Genomic DNA, 22,708 nt, shown 5'->3' on the forward strand with positions numbered 1-22,708 from the left:
CCTCTGTTGCCAGCTATGGGATAGTTATTACAGGCAGCCTAGCTATGTCTAGATGAATAAATTTGGTCTCTATTTATAACAATGAAATAAAATGTTGTTGCAAGCACAGAGAACATTTACTGTTATTTGAGTTACCAGGGATCATTATAAAATAGTCCTCCTTTGCTCTCCCCAAGTTTTTGGTAATAAAGGATGGGGCTTTGTAATTTGTTGTATTGCATGCTTTTAACATAGGAAAAAAGTGACTTTCCCAGTGCTCTGAATGCTACTGCAGTAAGTGGTTTAGGAACAGCAGTGAATCAGGTACTGAGAAGTCTGCTGTGATCAAAAAAGGAATGTTTCATTATTCATTCATTGTAAATATGTAAATATTTGCTCATTTTGTTAAAAGGTCAAAAGCCATAAGCGGCCTTGATAAAAGATAGGACAGTATATCTTTGTACTCAAATCTACCCTGTTCTCTAAGTGGAAAATTTCTTCGTTCCCCCTGTATTCTCTGCTTATGGCAATCGAGACCCAGCCAGCACTGTTAGTTTCTCCTTAATATTTGAAATAGTAAGGAAAAAGTGATGGTAAATTGAACAGGAAGTAGCTACACATGTTGACCATGCTAATAATCTAAATTTAACTATCTAAATGGATTACAGTACTTCTGTCTTTAAACCCATTAGGATTTAGAAGCATTGGGCTACAGTTCAGCTTCTGAAATACTGTTGTCTTTATTTAGAAGCTGTAAGTCTGACCTTGAAGGCAGGACAATTTTACTTCCGTAGGACGTGGAGATGGAGGGGCTCTGTTAAGATTACTGAGCAGTGAAGTCGTGTGCAAACAGTACATATTTAGGCCCGTTTGGATTTATCTGGGGAGATCCCCAGGGTTTGTCACAGAAACTCTAAAGTTTAAATTCAGTCTTTCTGACTGACAATGAAAGTGGGCTAGGTCTTATGGAAAGATGTCTGTGGTTTACAGCCTCAGGTAATTGTGGTCATTCTGGAATTTTTTTAGAATATTATCTCTAAATTCTGTGACTCTGACTCATTAAACAAACAAACAAACAAAAATCCTAAATCCTCTGAACTTTCTCTGCCCTGCAGTAATGTTGCTGTAAGATTCAGTGTCTTTTATTATTAGAATGGGAAATTTAATTAAAAGAAAAGGCTTATGGTCTGGCTTAGGGTGGAAAAACTGTACCTCTTTAAGATAATAGTTGCTATTTTTAGACTGACTTAAAAAGAGATGAGAAATAGCAATGCTTAGAACCTTCATCTAGCCTTAGACATGAGTTGATACGTTTTCTAAACTATCTAGTTACTAACTAACTGGTTACTCCAGATACATTTTTGGAAAATATTATTAAAGATATTTTTAAAAATATATCTGTTGTAATGAGTAACTGACTCATTTGACTCTTCCCATTATAAAATAAATATCGCAGCTTACTAAACAAAAATAGATTTTTCCATAGTAAAACTTGGTCAGAACAATTGCACATTCCTGGGCTTGGGATTCAAAAGTGAATATTAATTCAAAGCAGATGGATGCTGGAATTGAGAATAAGACAGTCCGGTCTTCCTGCTGTGGCCTTGCAGAATTCGATGTACAACAATATTTTGCTTCTTCTCTGTCCTTTTATTGAGAGACTGTAAAAATACATAGATTTTTTTGCCTCTGTGTCTAAGCGTTAGCAGTCAAGACAAACTCCCAGAGGGATAATGCTTCTTTAACATAAAAGGTAGACACAATCCTTCCAACATATGTTTTCTGGTTTCTTTTCTTTCACTCCGTTCACCTTCCAGGCTGGGTTTTTCACATGTTATTGTTTATTTCAGTTCCTTCCACAGTTCACGTACGGTGGTCCTTGGTTACGCTGATGGGGCACGCCGGATAAACAGTGTAAAAGGGCATCATGAAATTATTATGAGTCGATTTGCTTACAAAAGCAGTTACACAGCCAAATTGTAGATGTCATTGGAGATTCTGGGGGGCCGGGAGGAAGATGGTCCAGGTGGTGCTGGCTGCCTCTCCAGTTCTCAGTACGCGTTTATCTGCCCATGAGGGCTAGGCGTGTACACACGTACATAAATATGCCCATATATAGAATAACGATATTCCAATCTCTTTCAGAACTGAGCTATTTATTTATTTATTATTATTATTTTAAGAGTCTACAGTACCTGGTCTTCCTAGGTGGTCTCCCATCCAAGTACTAATCAGGCCCGACCCTGCTTAGCTTCCGAGATCAGATGAGATCAGGCGTGTGCAGGGTGGCGTGGCCATAGACTAGAACTGAGCTATTTAAAAAATTCACCAAGGTAGCATCATTTCTCTAAAACTAATAAGGGGACTCTCCATGTCGTTACTTTTATTACTCTTATTTTACCGTAGAGACAAAGTCCCCACTCGCCCGTGGAATTTTCTGAGACTTTCTGAGGAAGGTTTGTGAACGGAGGATTTTTTTAGACATTTTGAAGTCTGCCTGGGAATTTCCTTGCGTGGTTTTTTTCAGATTCATAACAAAGTGGGAAATGATAAAACTCTAGGTAATCGAAAGAGTTAAGAGGACCTTCGTGTCGGTCACGTGAGAGGGACAGATGGAATGCACGTAGGTGGGAAGACGGGAGGGCCCCGGAGCATCGAAAGGCAGGGATTTTTCAGGTAGTTTGGACTTAACCTTTTGGGGACCAGATCGTATTTTGCTAGAGGGCACAGTGGAGGCCGAAGCATATGGTCAGGAAGGGAGTTAACAGAGGGGAAGAATGTGGCACATGAAATAAACAAGGTCGAGATGAGAAGTGGAGAGGACAGTTTTAAGGCACCTGAAGACCTTAGCAACTAGAAACCACAGGTAATGAGGAAATGCATTCGGAGCCATTGATATCGATACCTTGGTTTGGGAAGTGTTTATGTGCCTTGGGGAAGAGGATAGAGGAAGCCCCACTGAAGGACCACCTCGGGCTTTCGCCAACAGGCATGTGAGTAAAAGGCGTCAAGGAAGTGAAAACGAGGTTGAGCCTTCAAGTCACAGAGGCAGGAAACCAATGAAGAACACCGAGATGGTAAAAAAAAAAAAAAAAAAACACTCAATTCAGATGTTATCAGTGATCACATAGAAAGTGTCTTTTTAATGTTTACCTTCGAACGTTTCTATGGCTTCGCTTCCTGCTTTAAAAAAAAAAACAGGTTTGGTAAAACAAAACAAAAAACAAACAAACAAAAAGTTGCCTTGGTTATGTTGGAACGAGGCCCTTTTCCTGTCGCGTTTTTTGGCTCACTGCGGTCAGCTTGCCAAGTTACCTACAAGCCAAGCCGTCTCTTCGTCTGGTAGCGGGTGGCTTTCGCCTCATGCAGAGCACAGATTGTCTTAGAGATTCATGAGGTGATGTTCAGCTAGGCACCTCCGAAATGCTAGATGACTCTAAGATGGCATTATCAGCCTCACAATCTCTGGTATTGGCGGATGACTTTAGAGTTTGCAGGCATTTTTGTTGGAACTTTAAAATAAATTCCATAGCGTGTCAACGGTCACTCCGTTCTTATAGGCACGTCATAAGCCGAAATATGAATTAGAAGAGGGAGACAAATCTATGAATTTTGTGATTATTTAGGAGAAAAGCAATGCAGTAAAATACAAAATAGCGTGCACACACACACACACAAAAACCAAAACATAAAAAACACAGAGGACGCCATGCTTACTGCTTCTTAAAGTATATACTAAAAATAAATGTGGTGGACTTTAAAAAAGGTCCGTTTCGGTCAGTGGTTCATATGCCTTTTTAGTTTATGAACCCCATTGAGAATTGGATTTTTTTGGTAAAGTATGGCTTCCTCTGTCCCCTCCTCAAAAAAAAATAAAATCAAATCAAACAGAGGCTTCTACAAGGATCATCCAGGCAACATAAATATGCAAATCGAACCAAGTGCAGGTGATAAAGAACGGTGGCACTTGTGTCAAATTGGAAAGTGATGCCAAGTTAAGACAACAGAGAAAGAATGGTGAGGTTTGCGGGCCATTCAGATATACGTCCAAGTGGATTCAAATTCTAAACCATGTTTTAAAAATAGCACCTGCTGCATACAACGCATTCGCAGCCAATTTGACCCCAGCCTCTCCAGTTCGCAAGGCTAGGCTTTTCCTTATTCTCTGGAGACATGGGGATATTCTCATTGTTTGCCCTCAGGCACGACAACAAGCTCAAATTCGTCACCAAATGGCAGAGGATAGCAAAGCAGATTACTCATCGATTCTTCAGAAATTCAACCACGAACAGCGCGAGTATTACCACAGCCACATTCCCAGCATATTTCAGGTAAGCGATTTGCATTTCTCAGGTTCGCCTTTCTTAGAAACTCGAGGCTTTGGAGTCAGCATCATCGCTGGGCCTGTGGACTATTTAGAGAACCCTAGATCTCCTGTAACTCAGGTCACTTTGAAAAGCATTCAGCTCAAGCATCGACTAGCAGTGAGGTGAAATGCAATATCAATCTTGAGATTAATCGGTAGCCTTTGCAAACCTCTTTGGTTTGCAATTGTAGTCTCAGATCTGCGATTCTTAGATTAACACACTTGGCTAAATGGACCATTCTAGTTACCAAAAAAAAAAAAAAGAAAGAAAGAAAGAATAAAAAACACCTAACTTGCGGCATCCAAGCAGCATTTAGAGTTGTAGGATTTGCACATATGACAGTTCTTTCCTTTGAATTGTTTTTCTTTTGGCTCCTTTAGGTTGACAAAAATAGTATGTGAAAAGATATATACATGTTCTCCTGCTTTGGGAATCTTTTACAACTTCCAAGTCCGGTTGTAGGGAAAAATAATAAATATTTGCTTTATAGTGCCTACACACAAGCAAACAAGAACTTGCAACTTGTAGAAGCGAGGTACACATGTGTTGGGTCAAGACCGCTAACCAAATATGATGCTTTTGATAAGGTCATGGCTCAAAGATGGGGGAAATGTTTGAAACCTGATACCAAGTGGTATTAATAACAAAAATACCTGGGTTTGGAATTCGTACTGAAATTGAAGTAGAATTGTGTAAAGTCTACATTTGGGCAACCTAACAATTCACAAACCACATGTACGTATAGCTGGCTAAGGCAGAGGCACAGTAAACTTCGGGGGCTGGAACCCTAACTCTTTTTTATAGGCCTGTTTCCCTCCTGGACAATTTCTTAGAGTTAACGATGCCGCCGTAAAACAACGTCCTTCAAACAATCGTGGACCAAATTAATTTTATACAACATCTGACATTACAGAAAATACAGGAGATGGAGGAAAGGAGGATAGTGAGAATCGGGGAATCGATGAAGACGTACGCAGAGGTCGATCGGCAGGTGATCCCGATCATCGGGAAATGCTTGGATGGAATAGTGAAGGCGGCCGAGTCCATCGATCAGAAAAATGTAAGTATCGCGGCTGGGACTTGATTTACAGCTGTTTGGGGCCCGTCGTTTCTCCGCCCTCTAACGTGGCGGCCTCGCTCAGTCTTCTCGTGATAGGGCGTTACTTCCAGTAATTAGGAGTACTTTCCGATCGTAGCTGCTTCCCTGCTGTCAAATGCTCCCGTCTTATGAGCGCCTGTTCCATTTTTTTTTTTTTTTTTTTTTTTTGTTATCACTGTTAATTCGCCCGTCTGTCCATCGTTGCCTCTTCCCCTTGGTCAAAGGCTCGTGGTGGTTACACATGCCTGGCTCATAGAAGGAAATCAAGAAATAGTCTTAGCGGGGCCTCCTCTGATCACCCCGTTGAAGATGTCAGTAGTCACCAGCAAATTACTGTGAGGAGAGGTCTTTTCAAGGTACATAGTGAGGGTGGGCTAAGCCTTCAAAAACGTGGTCACCTCTGTGTGAGCCTTGACTCTGTTCACTTCGTCGACTATCCAGCATTAATTAAAATCTGAAGCAAGGCTGATTCTTATATTAGAAACTTGGAAATTTCTTTCTCCTTGAAATTTGACAGTTTCACAAGATTATATCCGAATAATGCTTTCCCTTTTATCAGTTATATCTGGGAAACTGTGAGTTCTCTAGGTTTGCAGGCTGTTTCTCCTGTTATGGGGGCCTCGTTCTCCATTAATATTACCGATAATTGTTTACGCCCATGACCTTTATGTTGCTAAATTCAAGGTCTCTTCTGAGTCTTCATTCAAGTTCTTACTCAAGTTCCTCCTGAACTGTTAGCGGCCTTGCTCCCCACCCTGATCCACTCCACACAATCCTCAGGACACCACACTGATGGCTTTGAGCCTGCTCCCTGGTCTCAGTCTCCTCTGCTTGCTTGTCTTCTTGCTGAACTTTGGTGGTATCCTCCAGGGCTTTGACCTTGGACCTCTTAACCTTCACATCTTAACCTTCACATCCCTGTTCTGAGTGATCCGTTCACAGGTCCACCTTGGGCCTCCCTCCAGCACCGAAGTGCTGTGTTTTCAGCCACCAAGTGGCTTCTTCACCTGGACACCTAACAGGTACCTCGAACTTAGCCTTTCTGGCTCCTCCCAGTGTCTCCGCTGTACCGGGTTACGGGTACGGGCACTGCCATCCTTCAGAGATCCGGGAGTCTAACTCTTTTGTTTCTTTTTCTTTTTTTTTTCTTTTTTTTTTTTTTGGCGAGGCAAGCCTTGGTTGACCTCACAGATTGCAAGGACCTTGTCAGCTTACAGTCCCTTATTTTTTTTTATTTTTTACGCCCACAGCGCCTGGTCTTCCTAGGTGGTCTCCCATCCAAGTCCTAACCAGGCCCGACCCTGCTTAGCTTCCGAGATCAGACGGGACTGGGCGTGGTCAGGGCGGCGTGGCCGTAGACATGCCCGTATCACTTTTATCAGCCAGTCCTGTTGGCTTCACCTTCAGAATACATCCGGAACCCACAGCCCTCCCCACCCCTACTGCGGCGCTCCTGATGTACCATCTCCTTCCTCTGGGGCTGTGCAGGCGGGGCCTGATCGCTGCAGGAGACGCCCAACTGGCGTGCCGACATTGCTCTCGCCCCCAGCCCGTTCTTCACCAGGAGAGCGGAGGAACCCGCTTCCAGTGAGTCAGATGGCGTGCCTCGCCTGCTCAGAGCCCTCCGCGGGCCTCCGCCTCGCTCAGAGGAAAAGCCAAAGCCACCCGGGGCCTCGAAGCCCTCGACGGCCCGGAACCCCCCCTTCCCAGCTGCCTGTCCCACGTCACCCGGCCTGCATTCTCCCCGACGCTCCAGCCGCAACAGCGCCCTTGGCGTTCCTGGGAATTCCAAGCCTGCTCCTACCTTGCTCTTCCTTCCGCCTGGAATGTTCCAGCCGGCCATACCTGCTTGATTCACTCTCTCGCCTCCTTCGGGTCTTCACTTGAACGAATGAGTGAATGAGTGAATGAATGAATCACTTTGCTCTGTCTTTGAGAATTCGAAGGTCGGACCTTTCTTCATTCACACAGGCCGTCTCTCCTGGCAGATTCCCTTCCTCTTTCCAAAGAGCCCTGCTCCAGTTTTGATTTATTTATTTGTTTGTTTGTTTGTTTGTTTGTTCGTTCGTTCGTTCATTCATTCATTCATTCATTCATTTCTATTCCCCCCGAGTTTTTCTTCATTTGCAGATTCGGTTCTTGGCAGTTCATTATGGTCTTGCTGCTTTGATCCTAAGAATTTTTACTGTAGTTTTTCGTTCGTCGCACCCTCTTTCATTTCTGCCTGTTCATGTTCAATTTCTGTTCTATCCTTTTTATAATTTTTCATTTTGAGAAAAGTCGATGGTGCTTTTAGAAAATTGTTTGTGGAACATTTATCGAATACCTGCTTCATCCCATGCCTGTGGTCCCCTCCACGACCCACCGAGGAAAACTCTAAACTCAGAGAGGTTATGGCTTTGCTCGGGGCCACGTGGTGACTGTCCGCCTGGCTCCAAAGCCCCTAAGCCCCACTGCCATGTTTTTTTTTTTTTATTTATTTCTAGAACAAGCAGAGTTTCTGGCACACATGTGAATGTACGTGCCCTTTTACAAGTGCCAGGCACGGTTCTGAAGAGAGGCAGTAACAGCACAAACGAGAACGTTATTTAGAGTTTGGGAAAAAATAAAGTCAAAAAGAGTGAGAGGAAGTGCTTGGTTGGGGGTGGGGTAATATTATACCAGGAAGTTTCATTTGAGCAAAGACTTGAAAGCGGTGATTCAGTAGCATTTAAATGGGATAGCTCCTAGCTGGGTTAGCCGCACCTCCAACTAACTGGACATCCCTCTATCCCTTAATGCAGTTTTTAAAACACCTGATTACTTTCAAGCCAAACTGGTTTATTTATGAAAGGTTAGTTTCCATTTATACCAAGTGGTCATATTTTCACCAGACCAGATGAAGGCCATTGGCACACTTAGGATTGTGGGAGTGAACCTGCTGGTGTAGCTTTAGCTTCGTGTAAAAAGAATGAGCGTGTCTTCCACGTGGAGGTTTATTTTTCCTCTCATGTGAAAGATGTCCCCGGCAGAGGGTCCAGCCACAGCGTGGGCCTCACGGACCCAGACTCCTCCCAGGCCACAGCTCTCCTGCGCCCTTCCAACTCACCGTGGCTTCCGGAGCTCCAGCCGTCACACCCGAGTTCCAGAAAGCAGAATAGGGAAAGGGCCCATGTCGTCCCTTTAAAGAGGCTTTCTGAGATTGCACGCTAGACCCCTTCCTGTGTCTCAGAGATCTCAGGGCTCAAACTTAGTCAGGCGGCCGCCTCCTGCCGCACAGAAGACTGGTTAGTGACGGCTTTCAGCGAGGCGGCAATGCGCCCAACTTAAAATCAGGGTTCTTGTCACTAAGAAGGAAGGGGGATTGGCTGTTGGAAGACAGCTGGCCGTCGGTGACACACCTACCAATTCTTAGCTAAAATGGGGGCTCACATTAAGAAGTTGACATCTTTCCATATTATCTTCTCTGGGAGTTTTGTGTTCTCATTTGGTCGGTCGCTGAGTTGGAGCGTCACCGCGAATCGCGAGTTTTTATGGTACCCGATCTCTTTATATCAAGGACGCTATGGTTGTAGTTTCCTCCCACATTTGTCTCCACCACCCGACCCTGAGATGTCGAACCCACTGTTCCAGGCAGGGTGTGCACAATGGAGTCGGTCGTTCGCTGCTTTACTCAGCACGTTCATTGCCTGCCATTATTGTCACCGGACGCGATCTGGGGACCAGGGAGATGGTAGAGGGGAAACGGAAGAGCAATTACATTCTGGTGGAGGAGAGACTCTGAACAAACTCACGCATAAAGGGGAAAAAAATCATGCGATAAATTAATTATCTTTGAACCACAGCAAACCAAGAAATTCGAGAGGTTACCTACCCTTTGCTTCGTGTGTGTTAAACAGCTGTAAGGACTTCTGATGGGAACCAGGTTTTTATAGTACTGTATTTTTCAGAGGACTTGCTTAATAATGGCCAAATTTTCCTGCTTTTAGCAAAGTTGTTCTTAATTGACATTTGTTTCTCCAAATATAGAAATGTGGCTATTGAAAGTATCTTCAAATCTCAACTAGACATACTTCTTTCTAATGATTAAGACTATTACTGAGGGGGGGCGGGAATCTGTTATCAATCAATGTAACTTCCTTGGAATGATATCTGTACTCAGCGAACGCAATTCATTGCGTAGAAAGCGTTTACGTGTATTTGAATGTATTCGTGTGTAATTCCAGGATTCACAGCTGGTGATAGAAGCTTATAAGTCAGGGTTTGAGCCGCCTGGAGACTTCGAATTTGAGGATTACACACAGCCGATGAAACGCACGGTGTCCGACAACAGCCTTTCAAACTCCAGAGGAGATGGCAAAGCCGAGCTCAAATTCGGCGGCAAATCCAAAGGAAAGTTATGGCCGTTCATCAAAAAAAATAAGGTACTGATGGTTGGTGCCCGGTGTGAAACGAGTTTCATAAAGTGTGGAGATTTTGACTTTATCTTTCAGTCTCAAAAAGATTTTAAATCTGTAGTTTCAGAATGCAAACAAAAAAAAGGAAAAAAAAGAAAAAAAAAACTAGCGTGCTATTGTATGTTAAGACAGCATTTCTCTTTGGTGGCGGTACCTTTGCCATGGCCATTTGTCTGATTCCAGATGCACTGTCACTGTACCACGTCACCCACACTAACAGATTTACTGACTGCTGGGCCGTTTCCCATCATGCCTTTCACTCCTAAGCCCCCCAGCCGGTGCCGGTCGGTTGCCTCGGCGGGGAGAAGCTTATCAGCCTATCTAATCGAAATGGTTTCCGCGGGTTAATAACTCGGTTTTGAATTCACGCTAACATGTGGATCCATGAACATTTTTCGTTTTCTTTTTATAGCGTGAGACATGGGTGCATGATGGCGTTAACCTGGGCTTACAATATGATCACGGCAACGTGACTGCTTTACCCGTAGAATCATGTAACATTTAATTTCGTGAGACTGTCCTGCTGTTTTCACAACCTGAGCCTTTCGGGTCCTTCATTTTCTCCCATCAAGCTGTGTTAGTTTAGGCGGTTTCAAAATATTCACCCTCCTGCCTTAAAAGTGATTCAGAGTAACTGATTAGAACTGTAATTTGCATGTGAAAGTCTGCATGAGCCGCTTGTCGAATATTTCTTGCTCTTCTTCCGTCGCATCACTTACTAAAACTCCCACTTTCACCATGTTCTTTATTTGACATGTTCTCCACGTTTTCTTTTGGACCATGGCCTAAATATTTGATTGTTTGTGTTTGACTTGCTTTGGATTCCAAATATTATTTGATGCTTATTTTTGTTTTGTATCTTCTTGTTTCTGATTTTTACTCTGTCACTGCTCCATCTCTTACACGTAGCTTATGTCCCTTTTAACGTCCCCCCATCAGCCTCCCCCTCCTCCCCCTGCCTCTGCCTCACCCTCTGCTGTTCCCAACGGCCCCCAGTCTCCCAAGCAGCAAAAGGAACCCCTCTCCCACCGCTTCAACGAGTTCATGACCTCCAAACCCAAAATCCACTGCTTCAGGAGCCTCAAGCGAGGGGTAAGTTCTGCTCCGGATCCTCTCTCTCTCTCTCTCTCTCTCTTTCTCTCTCTCTCTCTCGTGCGCTTGGTTGCATGTTTCGTTCTGCATAACTTATTTTGTTTGTGAATGAATCCATTGTGTTTTCCCATAACACGAAACAATGAGAACCTATGATTCATGGTACATAGTTAGAAAGAAGGACAGAAAGAAGAAGAAGAAGGAAGGGAACAGAATGGATGGAAGGAGAGAGAGAGAGAAAGCCAGCCAGCCCAGAGGACGTTCCAGAAGGACTTTTCCCCATTCCCCTTTTAAAACCTCTAAGCCATTAATATTTTACCTCGATTTTACCAAAAAAAAGAGGAAACTTAGATTCAGTTTCTAAAGTTAGCATATGACATGAAGAATTGGAAGTCTCTGTATAGTCAGACAATACTTGCTCAGTAATTACTGAAACGATACGTGACCTGAAGACACTTCTCTCTCAACTCCCTCAGGGTTCAGAGGGGGAATGGGTTACGGTGGCTTCTTTTTCGCCGTTCCGGTGAACCTGGACGATGTTGATAAAAATTCCGATGAAACATCTCACCGGAAAAGGCCTAATGCAGTGTTTATCTTTAAAGAGCTAAGTAACAATGGCAGCGGACATCTACTGAGCGCTCATTATACGCCAGGCCGCTCCGTGTGCTCACTTACTTTTCTCAGCCATCCTAAGGTCCTACGGTACCGAGGTACTGAAATTTCTTATTTTTCCCATAAGGAAACGGAAGCATATGAAGATGGAGTTAGGAAGACAGAGAGCCAGGTGTTAAAGCCAGGGGGCCTGTTCGTAGTCTGAGATCCTGCAACCCCCGCATTGAGGGAGACTCTCTTATAATATGGTTATATTTATATGATAATGTAATATTTAGACTCAGGTGGGCCGTTCTAATTCAGACTGCACGTGCTCAAGTCACAGAGTTTTATGGAATTCATCCAGCAACCCAAAGTAGAACAGCACTTTGAATAAAGATTGAAATAAAGTGATATGTTCCATCCTGAATTAATCAAAATTGCCCAGTCCAGCCTAAGCTGTCACAAAATGTCCTTTATGACAGATGATGAAGCGTGCCTGTCAGGAGTGAACAAACATTTAGTGCCTTAGCATATCCAGTAAGGGCTTCTCATATCCCATCTTGGGGGCTAAGTTGTTCTCATTTAAAATAAGGGACAGAATCCCCCATTACTTTACATGCAGAGTTCCTTTAATAAGGCACTCTGAAAGTTTTATGCAAAGAATACGGTTGGTGGAACCATCTTGTTTTAAGGTTACCCAGCTTATGAGGTGAAGACTCAAAAATTTAGTTTCTTAAGGCTTTTAAGAAAGCCATTGCTAAAAGTCAGAGTATAGCTTCAGAAGTGGATAGGTGATGGATCGTGTTGAACTCGAGCGTTAGATCTTGGTTATGCTGGCCTGGCTTTTAGAACTCCCTGCCCATCTCCACTTGTTCATTGAAGAATTTCCAATGGATAACCAGGGTGTTTTTGCTGGGCCATAAAGTTTTACACTAACTGTAAATCAGTTCACCCATCTCTGCCACTTCCAAAACCTTTACGGAGCACTCATTTATTGTATTTCTAATAGACATCCCTGCATTGTCTTTCGGAATCTCATGACGAGGGATGTTGACTGTTCATTCATGGTCGTTTACCATTTGTTTCTATAGCTGGGCCATGCCTCCCTCAGCATCACACAGTCTGTTGGTTGCGAATGGTTTCCGAATCTGTTTCATGGTGTTCTCTAAATGTTTAGGAAAAGACCAAAGAATGTCAGTAATCAATAAGTAAGAAAAAGATGGCAAGAAAAAATACATAACACTTAAAAACAAAACAAAACAAAAAACGGTGAAATGAGAAACTGGTTATTTTGATGGTTTAAAGTCACTCCCCTTCCTTTTTTTTTTTCACCATAATTAGCAAAATGAATTTTATTTCTAACTCCTCAAATGTATGCTCAGCAAACCTCTGTTAAAATTTTTTTCAAAATGGCGAGCGTGTTTTCTTTTGCACGCACACACACACTAAAAACATTAGTAAAGAAACAGAAACATATTTTCGTTTCCCTTATGTTAGTCAGAGTCAGATTTGATGTCCCTTCAGGATGTAGCAGTTCGGAAAAGAGAAAGGAGAAAAAAGAAAAAGGAAATACATCACAGAAGTAAGATCAGGAAGTTCAGAACAAAACCATCTGAAGTATGGGGAAATAAATTTGATTTTAAAGCAATTTCAAAACGGAAGGTACATGGTTTACCAGATCTATGACTAAAAGGATACAGTTTTTGCTACTGTTTTGTTTATTCTGCTTTTTAACTTTAAGATTATTTTTCCAAAGATAGGAAAAGTATCCTAGAAAAATAACAAATCCATGATTTTAATGTCTTTTAATTTATGTTTGCTTTCAGATCCAGATTTAAAATATTTGTTTCTGTTATCAGAATGTATAAATCTTGTGCAAATATTTCCTAGCTGACTTTTTTCTAAATAATTAAACAGGATAAAATAGTTTTTGCTGTAAACCATTGACATTTGTAAGAAAATTTCTTTCATCAACTGTCTTTAAAGATCAGTATGCCGTTTGAGCATTATTAACCATCATTTTATCTTTACACTAGAGAGTGTTCTCAATTTGCAATCTATAAAGTATAATTTTATTGTCTTAAATTCAGATTTTTTTTTTCCTAGTCTGAGCAAGGGACTTCTAAATCTAAAATACAGACATATTTTCCCCAGTGAGTTAGAGTTAATTGTGTGGGAAAATACCATCGAAGCTGACCAAAAGATTTTGAAAATTCTTACCAATTGTTTGTCAGATGTTACAGTCTTATGATTAACTTTATTCATTATATCTTGTTCTCTTGCTGATTATTGGCAGACTCAGTCTTTCTGTTTTCACAAAGAACTCATGAAGAGGACGATAGGGAAACCCACGTATGCTTTTGAAGCTAGGGACTATGTTGTAAGTTCACCTGTGACGGCCAGGTTGTACAGTCACAGCACAGGCACTAACCCCATTGACCTCACCAAGACCGGGGACCGGATGCGCTCTGTTATGCTTCCATCCGAGAAAGGCAGTTCTCAGTTGAGAGACCCGGACACCCGAAACAGAGCCTAGTTGGATAAATTCAACCACAGGCTCCTTCATCCGGAAAACTCCAATCGAAAAAGGAATCAAACTCCCCAATCACAATCAAACTTCCTAAAAGTATCAGTAAGCGGAGCTTGCCTTGTTCCCTTTTCATTGGTGGTGACTGCCATCACCAGGTAGGATTTTATGGCAGAATTTCTCCCATAAAACGCAGCCGCAGAGCGTGATCACGGCAGGGTGACGCTCTTACAGATGGCGGTGGTCGTGGTGTGGTCATCCACATCCACGCTTGGGACAGATGGATCCCTAAGGGAGTCATGCCATAAAGCCTACCAAAAAAAAAAAAAAAAAAAAAAATCCATGACACATAAGCAAGGTCATAGCATAGTCAAACGACTTTCCACGGCCTCAAACGCATGGCCGACATGTTTACTCCCATCGTCCCCTCTCTTTGTACTTGAGGTTAGTACCTGTGCCTGCCCAATGACACATGGACTCGCTAGCTCTGTGTTCCCTCATGTGTTATTGACACCTGTGGCTCCCGAGGCTCCATAATTGTCGCCTGAAACCGACAGCTTTTCAGTGCTTCGGGTGACTCGCAGGGCACCTGCTGCAGCCTTTAAAATATCCTCCTGCCGGACGATTCCGTTTCTCATTGTAAGCGATCTAACCGGCTGGCTTGCAACTAAAGACCAAGAACCGGTTCGTAATTGTTACAAGGAACACCGTGGACTGTGATGGTGCTTCTCGCGGGTTATCCATCGCTGTCCACTGCGGAAAATGGAATTTGTCTGTGAATTTAGTACGTCCTATTTCTATTGGGATTTAGTCTCCATCCCAATGACTGATGATTATGAAGCAGTAATATCCGTAGTCTATTCATTCCGATGTTTTTTTGGAATTCTAAAGAGACAGTATGTAACTTTAACGGAAGAAGCCGATAGCAGATAGCGTACCGAGTTCAAATCTCGGTTCTTTGAATTAGCGACGTTTAGACGATCATGGGTGAGCAAGCATTCGTACATGGCGGTGTGCTTTGTAGGGAAGGTATTTTGCAAAGTCTTCTGCTCTGCACCATAAATGTTGTCTGTAATGAACTCCAATCGTGGTGACCAGATCTGTGCTGGGGTTCACAGGGGGTGCTCGAAGAGTTCACGTAGACAGACTGCCCACAGAAGGACGGTCACACCTGTGACCCGCTGTACCTTTCCCCCCCAAAAAAGTTTTGTCTTGCTACTTTCCTTAAAATTCTCCTTTTTCTTCATAGAGACGATTTCTTTAAATGGCGAATGCTTGTTTACAAAGAAGGGTCAACTTTGAGTTAGCCTTAAAGACCAGATTTTCTGGACACTCACCCTCCCCCCAATTTATGATCAAAGGGCAACAGATCTCCCCTAGGAATGAAGAGCCAAATGTTTCTTTTCCTAATTCTGAGATGCCTCCTTAAGGCCCAGCAAGGAGGAGCCCTTGGCAGTTGAGACAGCTGGTTCACCAAGCTGACGCTGGAGAGCGGCCACCCCTGTTGGTCCCCCCACTGCCTTCTGACCCCTATGGGTAGGACTCAGAGCCCGTGGAAGGCTTCTGAAGACCCCTTCTGCAGAGCAGGTGGACGACAGCATCGTCTTCCCGTGTCCAGCTGGCGCTGAGGGGCTTTCTGGCTCCCGGAGGTCATCTCTCAGCAAGCCGTCCAGGCCTGTGGTTACCCAGTTGCCAATTTGAGAGTTTGCCTTCATGCCTTTAAGAAATGCCAATTTTTGCATTTCTTAGATTTCCTTCGCAGAAAAAAAATAAGACTCGTACGTCATGGAAGCCATTGCTTCGCAGACTCTTTTAGTCTGTGTTAAACTCCCCATGGCAGATTCGGTGAACAAAAGGCTACGTGGTTATCTTTGTCTCATATCACCATTTTATGTCACTGACCACAAAGTCATTTTAGTTCATACCCGGGCCGAGGGCGCCACGTCCAGTCCAGGCCCGTGCACAGAAACGCCCCTCTGTCTTTTCCTCTTTGCTCTGGCAACGCGGCAGCTAAAGAAAGCTTTGGGTGGGGACCGGCCCCTCTCGTGAACTTTCGCACAGATCCGCCCCCCGTCATCCCCACAAAGCGACAGGTGGATGTGTGTGCGCGTCACCGCGGCGGGACTGGCGGGTCTCGCTGCTTCTGATGTGTTGTCTCTCTCTCTCTCCCTCTCTCTCTCTTTTTCCCGTCACCCCCTCCAACTTTTCCACGAAGCTTTCTCTCAAGCTGGTAAGCACAATTGTTCCCTGCATGTCCTGACTCTAATCAGGTTCCTCGGTGTGTGTCGCGTGGGTGCCGTGCGCAGCCTGTCCTCGGAGTTAACCGTACACGCGGGTCTCCCTTGTGTCGCTGGTCCTTGTTTCCAGACCTTGGGAATAACACAGGTCGAGGCGCTAACAGCGGTGATCTTAACCTTTCCAGTTGCTAAGACGATTAACGCTTAACTCCTGGTTTGGTTCTCTTTACTGTCGGGGCCTTAAGAGGATGACACACGTGGATTGACTTTACTTAAGTATGAATAGAAATACGAAAAATTGGGGAGTTTACTGATTCGACCCGTTTGACTAAAAGTAAATTTAATAGTTGATGGATGCTTCTCCCTGGGAACCACAGAGCCTGAGAGAGACATGCCAGTACAAACGGGGGTCCCGGGCCACCTGCAAGAATCGAAGACCGTGACGTGGTTCCGGGTGCCACATAGATACCGTGGCGTCCTGTGCATAGCCGATTCGAGAAATCACAAGATGATTTGATGGAGTGGGAAAAAAGCCTCCTAAGCCTTTCTAAAATGATTTACTTACTCAGTGTTCTGTGTTGTTTCTACTTAATCGTCTCGCCCCTAGGAAAAAAAACTAATCAGTACATTTATTAAAAGAAAACCTTAACCGACATAACCCGTAACTATCCTTCAGATATGTGTGAGTCACGTAGCGTTCTCAGGCACCGCAGCTGAGCACCTCCAGACGTGAGGGACAGTGGTAAACCGTGACAATTCAGCAAGGTCGGCGCTGAATTTATGCACTGCTGTCGATAATGCGTGATACGCTATTCTTACATATACGTGTGTGTGCGCATACGCGTATCTATAGATACAGAACTTTCTTCAGTCTGACTTAGTATTTGGCAACTGACTCAACCCTTGAAGGAAAACGACTATTTTATTAAATTACACGTTTCTTAGGTGAATCCTTGGTTAAGGACTGTACACGATGGAAAGATCGAAGGTGGCCTGGGTGCAAGAAGAGTAAAATCTCAAGAAGCAACTTGTGCTTTCGGGGGGTGGCTGCTCAGGAGCAAGCGTTTGATTCCAGAAGCTGGAAAACAAGATAGAGCCACAGCCATTTAAAATATACGCACATGTGTGTGACTTCCTCGTCCCTAGTTCTCTGGGGCTGCTCCAAAGATGGAAGAAACTCTGTTCTGCCTCAAAGCTATAAATATAAATTCCTTCATGGCAAAATGAATCATAGGTCAGAGTATTGTTTGAAAGAATTCAAGCTTCAAAAGGCTCCTGGACAAAAAGACTGTTTTAAGGTACTTCCAGAAATCTTAAGTTTTTTGGATCTAGAAGACGCTGTTCACCTGAATCAAACAGACGTGATGTCTGTTTGAGGCATAGTTATTGAGATTAGTTTTTTAAGAAACAACACAGAAACAGAGACTATGTATTGAAAGGGACCTAACTGGTCAATTAGACTAACTCTTGAGCCATTGGAAATAATTCATTTATCATGTAATTATATTAGTTTTTGTAAATAATCAGGGCTGCCTTCTGTTGTTGTCTGGGGTATCCGTTTATAAGTCATAAGCGCAGTGTGTTTTACTCATAGATTTCTTTGCAGTTGTTTATCCAACAACGCAAATCTGACCCCTGTTCACAGTCTAGACCTGCGTCTTCCAATATGGCAGCCACCCACCAGATGTGGCGATTTAAATTTGTGCTGATTAAAGTTCAGTAAAATTGTAAAATTCAGTTCTCCAGTGGCACTAGCCACATTCCAAGTGCTCAGTAGCCATACAGGCTACTGTCTTGGAGAGTGCAGATCTGAGAACATTTCCATCATTGTAGAAAGTTCTTTTGCATTCAGCACGTGGTAGGGCTCAGTAAACCTCAACAAAGTAGCGTTGCTGACTAGAGCTGCTGACTTCTGAAACAGTGTACCGTACACTGGGTTTTGTGGATTCCAGCATTAAGGAACAAAACCTCAGCTCTAGAAAACATGCTGATCTGTTTTAAGTGAATTCAGCATAAGAACAAACTATTAACACTTTCAGGCCCAGCGATTGAATTGAGCAAATAATTAGGGTTTGAAGTATTATAACACAGTCGAATGTAGGAAAGAAAAAAAAAAACATCCAATTTATTTTTATATTGAAAATTAGTTTGTTTCATCTTCGTTTTAGAGGCAAATTGAATTTCCTTGGTTTGACATTAGGGAATAGTCACTTCCATTCATTCTGGTTTCACGCAAATCTTATCTCCTTCCACACACACACACACACACACACTCATGCACACACGAGAACATTAGCTGAAAGGTCTTTGTGTGGCCTCAGTGGTAAACTATTTGCTGAATCACACACTTGCAGGCGACAGTCTGGCATTTTATCATAAGCAGCCTAGGAACTAGAGTCACAAGCCACCACGTAAGCTGCTTGGCAGGCTCAGCTTGATTCTGGAATGACTTTATCTGGGTCCCTTTTTTACCGCCCACTCCCCAAGGCCAGCCTGGCTTTTGTGGCTTTCATTGGTTTCAAAGTGAAATCTCTCTTCTAAATTTTGTGGCTTATCCCTGGTTATTAAATAAATTTCTCTTTATGAAAATAGCCTCACTCAAGGAGAAGCACTTGATAACCACAATTTAGCCACATCTTCTAATGAGCGAGCCCGTGTCAAAATTTAGAAACTCACTGTTGTAATTTTCAACTTAAACTGCGTGCTCAGAGGAAAGACAGCAATTGTTTTTGAAAGGAAATCAAGATATCAAAATATACTTCTGAAGGCTTAGAAGCAGCCGAGGTTGATCTCATGTGTTATGAGGTCGGGGAGGACCCCCTGTGTGAATTTTATGAGCTTACCCCACAGATGTCAAAAGAAGTGACCAGGTGACTTTTAGAGGCAGCAGAGGGAAGGGTTCAGCGGGGCAGAGGAAAGATCTTGTGTAAGTGTCCTTTTGACCCACATTCTCTGAGGAACTAGATGTCCCATCCGTCACTTCACGGGGATGGAAACTTTTGGCCTCAGCCTGTGCGAAGAGACAGGAAGGAATACTCAGACTCGGGGGGAGGGGGGCCCCGGGACGCGGGGAGTGGGGAGGCAGTGCCCTCGACACAGGACGGTTGATGGGGCGCTTATCATCGTTTCCTAAGGAGAAACTTTAAAACTTCAGCGTCTCTACGGACACTGAGGGCAAAGTGAAGAATCTGTCCCCAGATAGGTTTCTCATCGATTCTCCCCGGAGTCGAGAGTATTTCTTCCTCTCTCCTCCCTGCGACGTTGCTCCTGCCCTTCCAGAGGTGGCTTGGCCAGCATCAGTGGCACCCGAAGGGGCTGGCGGGACGCAGGGTGGTTTGCATGGACTGATTCCGCTTCTCGGCCGGGTGTCGTGGGAAAGGGCTGACTTTATTTCACAAACGCGCGCAGACATCTGCAGCCCCTGGTGTCTGGGGACTCTTCCCAGCGGCCCTTCCTCGGGATCTTGTTTCAAGGAGTCCTGTCAGGCTTTTCTGGCTTATTTCTGTTTGCATCCGCAGGGCGCCACGCCGGAGGATTTCAGCAACCTCCCACCTGAACAGAGAAGGAAAAAGCTCCAACAGAAAGTCGACGAGTTAAATAAAGAAATTCAAAAGGAGATGGATCAAAGGTAGGGCGGATCAATAGGACTCACTGAGCCGTTCGAGTTCAGTCTGGAAAGGCGGGACACCCTAAACTAGATTTGAGTATAATTTCAGCTACGTGTGTGTCACCTGGGTCATGGCCAGGAGGCCTGGTTCACCTTTTAACCCCATAGCAGCCCTTGCTGGTCACAAGGCAGATCTCATGGATCTATGCGTGTAATGACCGCTCATGGAGTACTTGCTGTGTACAAGTAAATATTCTGGGCACCGAAGATATAAAGCGCCCTGTCTACAAAAGGCGCATCTAACTCGTAACGTATAGAAAGTCTGAAAGTAAAGAATGAAAGATACATACGATGCAAATGCCCACCGAAAGAACACCGGCTGGCGTGGCAAGGCTGACTCCCAGGCCAGAGGAGCCCCCGAACTGGTCAGCTCGGGAGGATAAACTTCATGATAACAGATGATTCAAATAACAAATGGCTCGAGTCACCAGGAAGATAATAAAATTTTAAATCTGTAGGACCATAATAGCATATAACCTCAAAACACAAAGATCGTGCTACTAACCTTTTTGACATAAAGACGAGAAATACAAATACATTATTCGAGTAGAGGATTTTTTAGTGCATGTCTCTCCATAATCGATAGGACAGGTCGACTATGTCAGTACAGAATATTTGAGTAATAGAATTCATAAAATTGACCTAAAACGCATGTACCTTATAATGGCTCGAAACAGTCTTTTGAGCACACATAGAACATGTCCCCCAAATTGAGCATATCCTGGTTTTTAAAAAGTTAACCTGCATAAACATCAGAGGATAGATATCATTCAAGGGGTGTTCTCTGTAGCCGGCAATGAAGCTGGAAACCAAGCGCGAAATTTCAGAAATTAAGAAATGTAGCTCTAAGTAACTCAGGCTAAAGAAGAAATCACACTAGATATTGGAAAATATATGAAACAGAACTGAGCCTTAACCTTCATCTTACATGTCAGGTTCTGAGGTGTCACCAAAGCCATGCTCATAAAGGAAAACTCATCGCTTTCAATACACCTTAAAAACAAAGAGCGCTAAAAATCGGTGAGCCGAGAACCCAAGTTAGAAAAAGAACAGCGAATTGAACCAAAGAAAACGGAAGAAAGGAAATCATAAAGCAAAGGGTATAAATTAATTAAATAAAAAAAATACACATTCAACAGATCTAAAAGTCAGTTCCTTGAAAAGATGAATAAGATGAAACTTCTGGAGAGACTGACCAGGGGAGGCAGAAGTCTTGCTGGGAGAAACAGGGCAGAGCTGGAGATGAAGGCTGGGAAGTCGAGAGGAATTTCGTAAAGGTGGACGTGACCTGACCATATGTTTGTTATGAGATCACTGATTCCTCTAACGTGTTTATTGAGCACCTACTGTGTGCCGGATATGACCCCGCCCTGGGGACGTATCAAGTGAACGGTGCTCAAGTCCATCCAGCACCTTCAAGGGGCTTCTGTTCTAGCGAGGACAGGCAGACGAGAAACAACAAGTGTAAGAGAAAATTATGTGATGCTGGAAAACTGGAAAACGACGCATGCTTTTGGGGGCAGGGGGAGGAAGCGGAGCTGGGCAAGGGAGCTGGGAGTGCAGGACCGAAAGCTCTGGTAGGGGGACGTGGCCCGGGGGCGGGGAGGGCAGCAGGATGTATGGGCTCAGACTCCCAGACAGCGAGGAAGCGGGTAGCGGGTTGGTGAGCACTTGTGGACATTCTCTTCCTGTTATTTCTGTATTTTCAGTTAAACTATTTCCCATGACTCAAAGTATGGTTTGGTGCGTTGGTCCTGTGTTTTATAATTGCTTGGGATTTTCTTTTGCTGAAGCTCGTTAAGGCTGGCAGAGGCATTTGCTCTAAACTTTTCACAACTCAGATTCTCCCGAAAGCCCCTTGCAGCCCTCGGGTCCCAGAGATGACCCCAGGCCTGCCAGTGACCCTTCTTGAGGGGTTCCTCACTCATGCTGCTGTGGGAGGGCTTCCAGAACACGGTCTCGGGGAGGGGGAAGGAGGCGCAGCTCTGGGGCTCTGTTGCCCACCCGTCCTGGCTGCCAACCATGGGTTCGGTTTCTTAATAGTCAAAATAGTGTGTAATAAAATAGCAAGGAACTGCGCATCTTCACGAGGTAAACACTTGCAGCCCACAAAGACCCAGGATGCCAGCTGTAGCTTGGGTTTGCATAAAGGATGCGCACATGCAAATATTTAGGTTTTGTTTGTTTTTACTGTTGTTGGGGCAGAGGGAGGAACAGGATGGATTTCTGTGTCTCACTGGCTGAAGACAATAGGGAGATGCCATTCAGAAAAGAAAACTAAAGGGTTGGTTTGTTTGGTTTTAGTTTTAACCATCATTCTCCCGGATGGTTCAGATGTCGGTAGTGGCAATCTGACAGAGAAGTTTTAAGAAGGAACACTGAGCCCGAGAGTCTGTTCCACACGCAGTCTTTTCGGGGTCCCACTCACATAGTTTCCGAGATGGGAAGAGAACATGGTTGGCTGATGACATTGACCTTTCCCACATCCTGCTCATTCTTTTTTTTTTTTTTCCCAGAGATGCCATCACAAAAATGAAAGACGTTTACCTAAAGAATCCTCAGATGGGAGACCCAGCCAGTCTGGACCACAAATTAACGGAAGTCAACCAAAATATCGAAAAACTGAGACTAGAGGCACAGAAATTTGAGGTACGGAAAAGCTATCGTTAGGGGGGAGAAAAAGGACAGAAAGAAAGAAACAGAAGAGGGG

General features: G+C 43.9%; 1 protein-coding gene, 1 non-coding gene and 1 pseudogene across 15 annotated transcripts in view; 1 reads left to right on the forward strand and 2 right to left on the reverse strand.

Moving 5' to 3' along the window:
• Positions 1-22,708, forward strand: part of FNBP1 (formin binding protein 1) — a 108,716-nt gene that overhangs the window by 75,387 nt on the left and 10,621 nt on the right. For 3 of the 14 annotated variants that reach the window (XM_036218083.1, XM_036218084.1, XM_016133820.2), the window contains exons 7-13: positions 4,182-4,310; positions 5,260-5,406; positions 9,651-9,848; positions 10,791-10,973; positions 16,310-16,324; positions 19,850-19,959; positions 22,515-22,647. In XM_036218083.1, the coding sequence (XP_036073976.1) occupies positions 4,182-4,310; positions 5,260-5,406; positions 9,651-9,848; positions 10,791-10,973; positions 16,310-16,324; positions 19,850-19,959; positions 22,515-22,647 (915 nt within the window). The remainder of the gene's footprint in view (positions 1-4,181; positions 4,311-5,259; positions 5,407-9,650; positions 9,849-10,790; positions 10,974-16,309; positions 16,325-19,849; positions 19,960-22,514; positions 22,648-22,708) is intronic. The other 11 variants (XM_036218087.1, XM_036218088.1, XM_016133824.2 and 8 more) reach the window with 5 other exon arrangements.
• Positions 2,163-2,281, reverse strand: LOC118601367. Its single transcript, XR_004950287.1, has one exon. It is a non-coding gene; the product is annotated as a 5S ribosomal RNA (ribosomal RNA).
• LOC118601325 lies at positions 6,687-6,805 on the reverse strand (annotated as a pseudogene).

Source organism: Rousettus aegyptiacus, unplaced genomic scaffold (assembly GCF_014176215.1).
Source record: "Rousettus aegyptiacus isolate mRouAeg1 unplaced genomic scaffold, mRouAeg1.p scaffold_m13_p_3, whole genome shotgun sequence".
Classification (NCBI taxonomy): Eukaryota; Metazoa; Chordata; class Mammalia; order Chiroptera; family Pteropodidae; genus Rousettus; species Rousettus aegyptiacus.